General features: G+C 39.0%; 1 protein-coding gene across 1 annotated transcript in view; it reads left to right on the top strand.

The window, feature by feature from the left end:
* Positions 1–12,114, top strand: part of LOC102195293 (phosphorylase b kinase regulatory subunit beta-like) — a 56,828-nt gene that overhangs the window by 26,375 nt on the left and 18,339 nt on the right. Inside the window, exons 4-7 of the mRNA XM_005727691.1 lie at positions 1,717–1,855; positions 4,719–4,818; positions 8,619–8,726; positions 9,586–9,666. Coding sequence (XP_005727748.1) covers positions 1,717–1,855; positions 4,719–4,818; positions 8,619–8,726; positions 9,586–9,666 — 428 coding nt within the window. The remainder of the gene's footprint in view (positions 1–1,716; positions 1,856–4,718; positions 4,819–8,618; positions 8,727–9,585; positions 9,667–12,114) is intronic.

Genomic DNA, 12,114 nt, shown 5'->3' with positions numbered 1-12,114 from the left:
ATCCACCGCTTAAATCACATGATAGGGATGTCTAGCTCCATCTTGGGGTTGTTCAGTTCATTTCTGCGAGTTGAACACTTTTGATGTCAGTGGGAAACTTTTGGTCAGCTGTAGCTAGATTATCATGCAGCGTTCCGCAAGGATCTATCTTAAGTCCCTTGTTGTTTAACTGGTATATTGTGCCACAAGGCCATATTATAATTAGTTTGAAATCCATTTCCTATCATCTGTATGCAGATGATATTCAACTGTACCGTTATTCCAAACCTTATAGTTAGATAAACTATCCATTCTAATGGAACTTCTTAAGGAAATTAATGGTTGGATGAGTGTTAAATTTTTGCTCCAGAGAGCATTAAGCCCCAGACTAGACATCATTTGGGATCTTTCTCATCCACTGTAAAAGCTACAGCTTCAAATCTTGGGTTAATTTTTAATCAATTTTTGACTTTTCATGTTTACATCAAGTCTATGACCTGCTATTGCTTTCTTTACTTAAGAAATATCACTAAACTCAGGACTGTTGTCTCTAAAGGTAAATTGGAGATGCTTTTTTATGCCTTCATTGCCTCATGATTATAATATTGAAGGCTTCTTTAAATTGCCTTCAAGCTGTCCAAAATGCTGCTGCAAGGCTTTTAACTCACACTCACAAATTCTCACATATCACCCCATTGTTAAAGAGTCTGCGCCAGCTTCCATTTAGTTTTAGATCTCAATTTAAAATCTTGACTCTTACTTTCATGGCCTGATGTGGAGAGGCCCCCACTTACATCATCTTCTACATCATGCTTCTTCCTTCGATCTGCTGATAGTGGTCTTCTGGTGATTCCACGTACCGATCTAAAAAATAAATGGGATTTTGCCTTTCAAACATTTGTGCCAAAACTATGGAGCAGTTTACCTCTCTCTCTTTGCACCCTTGACTCTGTGTCTTCTTTAAAAAAAACAAAAAACAAACAAACAGCTGAAAATGCATCTATCCAGATCTATCAGGCATTTGAATAATATTTTTGTGTATTATAGTTTTTTTTTATTCAGTTGTATTTTAATATTGTAAGAATCTATTGAAGTGCATTACAATCTTAAAAAGTACTTATTCATTAACAGTAAAACATATGAAAAGTGTCACAGTCATTGGTAACGTGGTGATTCTCTGCAACAATTGCTCACAAGTGCAGAATTTCTTTAAGTTGTAAAACTCTGGTTGCCCACTCTCCTTAGATTGCTGCAGCTATTTTGGATTTTTTTATATATAAATTTATAGCCTTTTTTAAGGCTTGCTGCTGGGTTTGCTCTGGGCTCCTCTATATGACGCTGAAGCTGGGAGGTCCACTATTTCTCTGCCCCTGACATTGAAGCTGTGAGGCGCATAGTGCTCTCTCTCTCATCTTATACTTATTTATTACATTTATCTGATTTGTTTATTGCGCTTTAAACAGAATCTTATTGCGGGGGGGGGGTTTGTTTTTTTAAATTTCATTTTTGTATTTTACTCTGTTGATTCTTGATTTACCACCTAATTCATCAGTTAGAACGAGATGCTTTTGATATTCGTAACAAAGAGCTGCAGGAGAATACTTTACAGCCTAGAAAACAGGCGCTTTCTTCACTGGCCTTTCAACTACTTAGCTGTGAGCAGATGACATTTCCAGTTTTGCAACTATTAACCCACCACTTCTTCTGTCTGTCTCTATCTTTTTTGTGTCTTTTTAGTCAAGACAACTATTTTGAACTACCAGAGTCCCACCACTGGTCTGTTCCCAGTAAAAACATGCTCTACCTGCAAAGAGGCAAAGGTCCGGGACTCTCTGTACTGTGCTGCCAGTGCCTGGGCCTTGGCAATGGCATATCGGTTAGTATGCAAAATGCACACGCATGCAAATTAAACTGTGTAATATATGTTTGTTTATAAGTATTCAATATGTCTTTTTCCAAAATTTGTGTGGACTTAGGAAGCTGGCACCTTAGCTGTGTGCTAAAGATAGTGCTTTTTACCTAAAATTGAGTTACAAAACTCATAGAAAGCTCAACTTGACCAAAGCTGTTTGGCAGATTACCAACATGTACGTGTTTGTGGGTGAGTGTGGCTCCAAGATAAGCCCAGTTGTACTAACAAGTGCACACAATCCTTGAAATTATTTGAAAATATGTCTTTTCACACACCCAACCCAACAGGCTAGAGGTTGCAGGGTCTGTAATTGGTGCAATCATAGAATATGGGTAAACAGCTAGTGATCTGTACAAGTTAAAAACTTAGAACTCATGTTTATGTTCAGTTAGACTTTTTAAAGAACTCTTCGATTACTGTTGTGAGAGTATCTCAGACTGAAATCTAAATTCATGGTGAGTAGTGGAGGCGGAGGTCATAAACACAGATGGTTATTGCAGTGAGTCCAGTTTCTTGTGGGCAGAGGTCTTTCTTGCTGTTATATAGTGATAGATGGTTGCAGCATGTTGTGCTTCTGAATATGCCACTGACCCATAAACTCAGGAGTAGCTGAAAAACCAGTCCTATGTATTGCCTTTTTTCAGCATCACAGCAACGCTGGTGTAAAAGAAATACTAAAATAGATGGACAGCTCAGTTTGTTGGGCATTATATGAAAGCTGACCAAAAAGCCCCAGTTAGTTTCACAGGTTTTTCCCCGCTCTCTTCGTTTTCATGCTTACTGATCCTCATCTTTAATCTGCCTCTGTCATTTGGAGGCTTTGCTTTTTAACCACATAGGGGTTATTACTTCTAGAAGAACATTTCAAAATTTCACTGGGGCCACCAAACTCCTTTATCAATGTTCCCCTGTGTTGATGCCCAAATTCCTCTTAAGGAAAGAGCACTTCCACAAAATGAGCTTGTAACAGGGCACAGAAGAAGGGTGGGGGGCAAAAAGATAAAGAGGAAGGAGGCAGAATTGGAAAGGGGAGGTATACGAGAAGAAAGAGTGAAAGTGGAGATGCGGGAGTGGTAGAGGGGAGATTTAAGCTGGTCAGGGTTCGCAATAGAGAAGAAGAAGTGGAAGATGGCGAGAGAGGCAGAGAGGAAACTAGATGGAGGGGGAAGACGGAGGGAAAGAGCGGGGTAAAAATAGAGTGTACTGCAGTGATGTGACCAGAGGCAGATCCCAGTCATCAGTCATGGCTGCCTCCTATTAGAATTGTCACTGGGATTTAATTAAGATGATTCTCATCTGACAGGCTTGGATAGTGCCATTACTTACTTCACACCCAGATGCTGTGTGTGTTTGAGTATGTGTGTGTGAGATTCAATGACAAGACTGGCAGTTGGAGTTACCACAAACTTCTATTTTAAGGAAACATGATAGCTTTTATCTGCAGCTTTGCCTACTCACTTTTCTAGTTGTTATATACATTTTCTTGTTAATGACACTGGGTAGCTCTAGTGAAAATTTCCTCTCACTAACAAGTCCATGCAGTCAGTTTTGATGCACGGGGTCATGTCTTGAAGGCAGTCATTAATGCATTGTGTACCTCGGAAATTTTAAACAAGTATAACATCAGTGGCTTAGCTTTCCTTTGTTGTTAGCCAGAGTCATTACTAGCTTGACCTTTGTCAAACACATCTGACATCTGCCAGCCTCAGAAAGAATGAGCTGATTCGCACTGTGGTCGCTGCAACCGAGGAACAAAGTGGCATTTCACTACCAGTATTCATTTCAGGACTTTCAAAACTTTTCTTTTCTATACCTAACAGATTTCATTTAAAGCTGAATTGTTTCCCCACAATTTGAATGCATTTTTCTATAGTGCATTCATTCATTTTTTTGTTAATTTGCATTCACTATTAAATGTAAATTGTGTAAATTGTTAAGAGCTTCTGTTGGTTTATCAGCACTGATGACTAATATACTTCAAAATCAGTACTACGTGTGGGAAAGTCTAAAGAGCAAAAAAAAAAATCACAGTATGATCATTATTTCATAGCTATAGGTAACTGAAACAGCCAGAGAACCATTGTATTTAGTCTTGGGTTAAGCAGTTTGATCTTCACAGCAGTCCTGGCCAACTGACAGCTTTAACGGAACAAAATGATTGACCATTACTACTCTTCCAGTCCTCATCAGATCAGGATTTATGTTGTCCATGTCAAAATCACATGGTAGTTCTCTGTATCACAATAATATTTAGGATGAATCCACAATCCTATTGATGAAATATGGGCTAGGCAAACATTTCTAGCTTTATGAATGCAAAAGTTTGGCTTGATCTGGGTTATGTCAACCTAAACCTGATTCATTTTTTAAATTTTTTTATCTTTCTTACCCCAAAAAGGGTTCAGCAGGTTATTTATTATTTGTTATTTGCTTAAACCTGGGAACAAAATGGCTTGACCAAAAGGTAGTAAGGAATTAAAGACTTAATATTTAGCATTATTTATTTATTATTTATTAAGCTGGTTCTGATGTTCTGCTTCCCTTTCACTCATATTTTATTTGAATAAAATAACAGTTTACCGGTAGACAGTTCTACAATGTATCAGACCTTCTGACTACTTGGACTTTTTTTTTCCTCGGAAAACTTGTCCTTCATATTAAGTTGTGAGATCTCTGCTGTTACTTTCGGACATTTAAGGAGTAAGAATACTGACCAAAAGACCAACTGTGACTCCAGTTAGTAATATTTGCCATTTTTAAAACAAAAGGAGTTGCTGTAGGGGACAGTTTGTCTTCATGTGTTCGGCCTTTGTTCCCTGCCCTTCAGACGCATTGATGATGACATGGGACGAACTCACGAGTTGGAGCATTCTGCCATCAAGTGCATGAGAGGAATTCTCTACTGTTACATGAGACAGGCCGATAAGGTGAGTGTTTCATCCTGGCTCAGTACAGCTTCTGCATGTTTGCATAAAAACACCCCCGAAATTACACACTGCGTTGCAGATCAAAGGTATATTCCTGCTCATCAAAGCCTCTTAGTGCTACAGCCTTGGACACATCTGGTTCCTCTTTCATATCACAACAAATAACAAAAGGAGCCAGTTGATTTAGTCCTGAGGGCTTAATAACCAGCAGTCTCCTAATTTCCAATGACTTTTGCTCCGAAGGAGGAAAATTTCACGCCACCTCTACTGAAAACTGATGAATGTGTAGAGTAGGCTGTGAATGAGGAAAAAAATATGTCTCCTGAATATTTTTTTTCCTCGTTGAGCATATTTTTTAATAGAGCAGCCTGCTGCGTCCCTGTGTATCTGCGCGTATATGGTGTGCACCGTTGAAAGGCATCCTCTTTCATCTTGCCTCGACCTTGACGATCCAATTTAGGGGAGAGAGTTTCTCTGTCTTAATTACAAAGCTGCGTTTACACAGTTAATTACACAGAACAGCTTTCGTTATGGCCCCGTCACCAACGCTTACGAAGTACATGGCATTTTTTATGGAAACTGTGACATGGGGGCACTGCAGGGCAAATATCACAGAGCAAATACAGCAGCTGTGCCCCACTGATTAGATAAGATAGTGTATGAGGAAGAAAGGATATCTTTTATTTAACAATTACACTTTTCTTAAAGGAAAAGATTCTACCTTTGCCATTGATAAACAAATGAGGTGGCTGTTTATGTTTATTTAAAGCAGCTCTGTTCGTACTGAATACAAAGGTATACCGAAACATTTAGAGATTACTGATGATAACAATGATAATAAAAATATTAATGCTTAGAATACATTGTTTAAAATTTCACCAGATCTTTTCTCTTCCTTCAAATAATCAATTCCTGTATCTTTAAACAATGTCCTGAGGTGCTTTAACTTAATTATAACAAATAAATAAATATAATACTTGTGTGTTTTCCTCAAGGAATTGGACAATACTGCAGGAGAAACTCATGAAACAGAGCTAGTGAACAACAGATACAACATGCTATATAGATGCTCTGCTTTTATGCTGATTTGCATTGAAATTCAGGCAGCGTTATCATCCAGAACAATATTTGTTAATACAAATTTTTATATATGCAACAGAGGAACTCACTGTCCGGGCTTATTAAGGCTGCAAACAACACTCTTTTCCATTTCTATATTTAACTAACACCGGCCTTCTTGTGTTACTGTGACATCCCTATCCTTAATACATACATACAGTGGTGTAAATGAAGTTCTTTATGATTAAGAAATAAAAAAACTCTAGATGGCCCTGTGTGGAAAAAGTGATTGCCCCCTAAACCTGATGACTGGTTGGGCCACCCTTAGCAGCAGCAACAACAGCTATTCAAGGATTTGCAATAACTGTCAATGCTGTGGAGGAATTTTGGCCCACTTACCATTATTGCTAATCCAACATCTATTTCTTTAGCATATTTTAAGTCATTTTTTGTCAGTTCAGGACTCTGCAACTTTACTTTTGTTTTTTTTAATTTTTTTTACTGTGCTCCGAATGCTAATTATGTGCCAGTGGCTGCTGGAACACTAAATAGGCCAATAAGTCAGTGTTTTTGTATACGGCTTGTTACACTGCCCGAAGAGACCAAAACATTGATCAATTCAGGGATATGGTCACAGATCTAAGCGTAAAAACGTGAGCTGATCATTTAGTCGTGATGATCTAAACAGTTATTGAGCTCACTGTATCCCTTTAACATAACTTGGTTTTGAAAATGAAAGTCATTTCCTTTTCAGTGAGAAATGATAAGGAATTGCAGTTAATTGACTTGATGAGATGCAAGAGTTTTGTGCGTAGCTAAAGATGGAAAATAAGTGCATGAAAGTGGACTGTTAAAACAGCAGGCGTTGAAGTAGTTTGCTAAATTGAAGCCCATATTGGCGCATTGCAGCACTTGAAACAATAAGCAAGATCAGGGGCCTCTTCAAATATCCCAAGAGTGGAGCCACTTGACACTGTGGCTCTGCAGGGGCAAGAATCAGGGAGACCACTACACAAAAGCAAGTTTTATAGAAACATAAACAACAGCGTTAGCTGCTGACAGAGGTACCCCTCTTATTCTGTACACATACGCACATAAGCATTACTCACTATGGGATGGCAAGAAATGGAGCAGTTTCAGTGAAAGTGGGACAGCGGGTCTCCACTATGACCTGACTATATAGCAAAATAGGTGTGAGGGGGGACGACGACAAAAGAACCCAAATAAAAGAGCTCATAGCGTAAAGTACAGGAGATAGAGAGCTAGAAGTAAGAAAGAAGGTAGGAAGTAGGAAAAACAATGGAGACAACAACGAGGGATTTAATGATAGAGAGAGCAGTGAGAGAAGTAGAGAAAAGAAACGAAGGAGCTGAAAATGGGACAAAGGGCCAATTATTTATAACTGTGCGACAGGACAGGCGGCCCATCTGTGATTTGGTGTGTAGTGTAGTCGATGAAGCAAACACATGCGAAGCCATCAACAAACCACTGAGGACAAAGCACAACTAAAATGTTGTACATGTCTTGTTTTAAACAGTGTTATCATTTTGGTTGCCATAATCTGGCCCTTATGTGGTCCCGAGCAGAGATGTTTGTACTGTAACGTGTAGCGTGTGGTGTTGTTCCCTGATTAAACTCTTCACTCTTTATCAGGTTATTTTATTAAAAACCAAAACAAAAGAACAGATTATGTGCAGCATGTATGATTGTAGTGGGGATGAACTCTTGCAGTCAGGATTGTAAACATTTAATTTTTTTGAAACGGCTTAAAAATGTTAAAGAAATGTTAGTTCCTTTAAACCTTTTGAATCATATTTGTATGGGTATAATAGATTGAAAAAAACAGTGCAGGCAGATGGTGGTTAAGATTTAAGTAGCTGATTAAATTTAAGCAGCAAGACTAACTGAAGTGAAAAAGCTGCAAAGAAAGCTAGAATAAGCTGAAGTGGCAATTGAAATGGAGGAGCCAAAAAGGCAAACAAACAAAGACAAACATTTAAATGGCCTAAGACAAAGGAGCCAGATGTGGAAATCCACTGACTTCTGTTAAGTAAGACTCAAGTTTTTGCCTTAACTATATTCAGACCAATTATGCTTACATTCTGATCACCCTTCACCCCAGCCTTTGGAGCCAGGAAAAAACTCTGGACGTTGATGGGTCAGCAAAAGTGAATGCAGTAAAAGAAGTTCAGTTTGACAGTTTAAATATAAAAAACAAACAGCTTTAGCTCAAGAGAACATGCTGAAAGGAAGTGAAGTGTAATTTCATTTTTTTTCCATTCACAGCAGTTATCTCAAGATGCCTGAGAAAATTATAGAAAAGAAATCCCGGGGATGTGGGAATCTGTCGTGACAAGTTGACATGGGGGAAAGAGAAGAATGGACAGAGGAGGATAGAGAAACAAGAAGCAGCATTGAATTTGATTCGTTAGAATTGACATATATAGAATTAGAGCAGAGGTGCCATCTCTGCCTTAAGCAGTGCAACCATAAGAGACATGACAGACATTACAGTGTGTAAAGAAAGTTCATCACCATGTTTGACTCAATACAAAAGGTTTCGGTTGATATGTTTTTGAATTTGTTGAAGGCTACTCTAGTATAGCTAGTTTCTTCTAGTAACCTCTGTGGGGCCATGGATGTCTCTCCCTTTGATTTTCTCTCTCCCTCCCTTTACCCTGGACCTTTTTTTCCCTCCTTTCATCTCTCTCTCTTTCTCTCTCTCTGTGCATCTCTGTTAGGTGGAGGAGTTTAAACAGGATCCTAGCCCCTCAAAGTGTCTGCACTCTGTATTCCATGTGGACACCGGAGATGAGGTTTACTTGCACGGCGACTACCACCACCTGCAGGTCAGCCAGCAAGCAGACAAGTGAAAAAATGGGGCAACTACCAAATGAAAAAAGAGCGTTTAAATTGAATTCTTCGTGCATACACCTGTGTGTTTGATGTGTGTGCGTTACCTAGGGGTTTTACTGTATATTGTAAAAAATGTAGAGTAAAATTTGCCACCCTGGTATTTTATTTTGTGTCACATATTTAATATAACTTTAGGAAAAAATGAGGTCAGAGAAGAAGGTCTGTAGTAAGTGAACCTTGCTAAAGATGAATGAACAACAGGATGAATAAAATAGACAATCAATCTCTTTGTGACAGGTTTTGTTTCAAGTGTTTTGAGTGGGGGGGGGATTCCATTAAAATGTCTCATTTCCTCAGCCCCTCTGCCTGGCATGCATAGACGCTCAGAAAAATGACTTTCTCCGAGAAGTGCTTGTGCACTAAATTGGCACTAAAACGGCTTGTTCCTCTGTCAGTGGTATTAACAGAGGTCAGTTTGGTGTGTAGCATTTGAATGGAGAATGCATTTCTAGTGAAGGGTGGCCAATACATCAAGAGAGCTAGAGAGAGAGAGAGAAATCGAAATAAAGCTGCAAGGTTAGTTGCCTGTGAGGGGAGAAAAAGACATTCAAAAATGTAAAAGAGGTAACTTATTTATTGATTATTCTATTTTTTCCAGCAACTTCACCATTGTTGATGATTTCCAATGTCAAAAGTTTAATAGCTACTGTAAAGTCTGTCTCATTCTCTGCACTGTGCGAGAAATTGAAGACTAATTTATAAGTATGAAGTTATTATACGGTGTATGTGCAAATGATAGTAATTGCTTTGATGGCATCTTATCCACCCTACTTCCCTCTGTCACCTCTACAGATCGATGCCGTTTCTTTATTCCTGCTGTACTTGGTGGAGATGATCTGCTCTGGTCTGCAGATCATTTTCAACACCGACGAGGTAAACAAGGCGTTAAAATGACTGCGGTTTTCAATATTAGGATGTAAATGTTGGCCTGTTTATCGCTACATTTTCTAAACTGTGAAGCAGAGGCAAATAGTGTCAATCTCTGGTCTCACTTGCTGTCAAGGTTAAATGTACTGATATGATTATAAACTGCATGAAAAATAACTACGGAGTTGTTACATTTTATCACTTTGTGGATTTTCCATGGTGCTGTGCATTTATGGCAATGTTGTATTTTAAAACATCTCACAGCTTCTCTAATCTTTGGAATTTTTTTTTTGTGAAATTCTGTATTTATTCTAAAATACACCACGATATAGTTTAAATGATCTAAGTAATCTGATGCTACCTTCTGAAGGTTGAGCTAGCTGCTGTAAAGTAAGACCAAAGGGTCTCTAAAGCCAGTTAGATATATCCTAAATCCTCTACAGATATCCTAGAGCTGACACAAATGCAGGATCAGGGGACAGTATCTCACTTTTATAGCTTGGCTCACATTTATGCTCTTGCTGAGCCGCTCAGTTGACTTTCAGCAGAGAAACGTTTAGATGATTTCATTGTGGAAGCTTAAATAGCCTCCTGAGAATCGAACTGGTAACGTTGTGTTTGGCAACACACCAGCCCTCTATTACTGTAAAGTTGAACGGTCTCTTGTAGTTTGATTTATCTGTTGGTGTCATTTTTTTTGCCTTTTTTATGTTTGGCTCTAAATAAAACAAGAAGGCAACTTGGCTGTTAAGTTTACACACTGTGCTGTTTATTATATGGCCCGCAGGAGTATTTGGAACGTCATTAATTCTGTTAGTTTTTACAGCCTGCTCAGCTTTACTTACCGCCACAGAGCAGTGAAATTTGTGCCCCTGGTAAAGGAATCCATTTGTTTACTAAATTGAGCTTATCTTAAGAAAGTAAGGACATGGTGAAACATTATACCACTAACCAATTAGTGAGCGTACACACACCTCCCAACCCAGTCATCTCTCATTTTTCTCCATTTCTTACTCTGAACAAAGCAAATTGACAATGTAACTTTTTTATGAGGGCAGTCCTGTTTGTGCAGCAACCTTAATTTGCATGGTTAAACAGTGCTTATTAGGTTGTGTAATACAAACCGAAGCACGCCTCCCCCAATCTCACATTAACAAACATCAGATGCACTGAGCATAAGGGTTTGAGATTAGCTTTCTCACTGAACACTGTTTGAAATGTGTTTCATTTGGACTAATCACATTATTAGAGTGTTTATTAGTTTGTTGTTGGCTGTCACTACTTGTGAAGTCCATCGGTGTCCACTTGACTGAGCTGGAAGCTGCATTGCAGTATATTTTTTTTCTTAGAGTGGCATAGAAAGGCTGATGCATGTCCTCTGAGAAGATACACTATCGACCTCCCAGATGCCATTTTCAGTTTCATGCAGCATGAAATGGAGCGACTCATTAGCCAGTTTGTATGTCTGGGGTGCTTTTTTTTCACACAGGAGTATACGTGAGAGCTGCTGGCACATGGTAAAAGCAGAAGCACATGTAGTGTGCTTTTGCCAATGTGCCCACGTTCCCAAATAGTCAGCCCCCCGCCCCCCACAAAAAAAGGAAAAAAAAGCAGAACTGGCCAGGATGGTTTTCTAGCAGCAGGGAGGGGAGACAGAGGGGCTCATTTGGCCGACGGGCAGTAACATTCATTAAGATACCATTAAGATACTAAAAAGTTCCCCTCGTTAATCACTCTGCTCATAAAACCCCCCAATAAGAGACCCGGCAAACACCTTTCCCTCTTTCCCAGCCTCATCTGCTTTGCCCCCTCTTTCTCTGCCCATCCTCACTGCCTGGCCTATTTAAGACCTGCACAGGTTCTGTCTTTCTCTTTCAGCTGTTTTACTCTCATCTCTCAATTCCCCTCCACCACTTTGTCATTTTAGATTAAATCTACCATCACTCAAGCACATACACCAGTGTGCTGGCACATTATATGTTTCACTTTTTAGTTAATTTTTTCCTATATGTATACTGTATAATTTTGCAGGAATCTGCGTGGGCCAGATGCTAGTTATAAGAAACATTTGAAATCGGCTAACTGCAATTTTAAACATTTCGATGCCGCTGTAATGTTTGGTGGAATCAACAACACTACTGATGGGTTTTTAGAGCATCTAAAGGGTGGCATTTGTTTTAGCTGGAATTTGTAAAGTGTGTTGATTTAGTGTCTTTATAGTTATGGGTAGCTGACAAGGCAATGAAGCTCTAGCTTCACGTACTGGTGCTCTATTCTGTTTAATTACAGTCTAGCCATAGGGTCAGTTTCACCTTGAGCATGGATTAGAAATCAGCTTTCTTTTTCACCGTAGTAACCTTTGTAATGAGAGAGTTATACTCATCACCCCAGATCAGTATCAAAGGTCATCTATCAATGGATCCAGACGTTCGTGTGTGTGTGTGTGTGTGTGTG

Source organism: Pundamilia nyererei, unplaced genomic scaffold (genome assembly GCF_000239375.1).
Source record: "Pundamilia nyererei isolate P.nyererei 1_Seehausen unplaced genomic scaffold, PunNye1.0 scaffold00025, whole genome shotgun sequence".
In the NCBI taxonomy this organism is placed as follows: Eukaryota; Metazoa; Chordata; class Actinopteri; order Cichliformes; family Cichlidae; genus Pundamilia; species Pundamilia nyererei.
The sequence above is the reverse complement of the archived record's forward strand: the minus strand, read 5'-3'. Positions and strand labels throughout refer to the sequence as shown.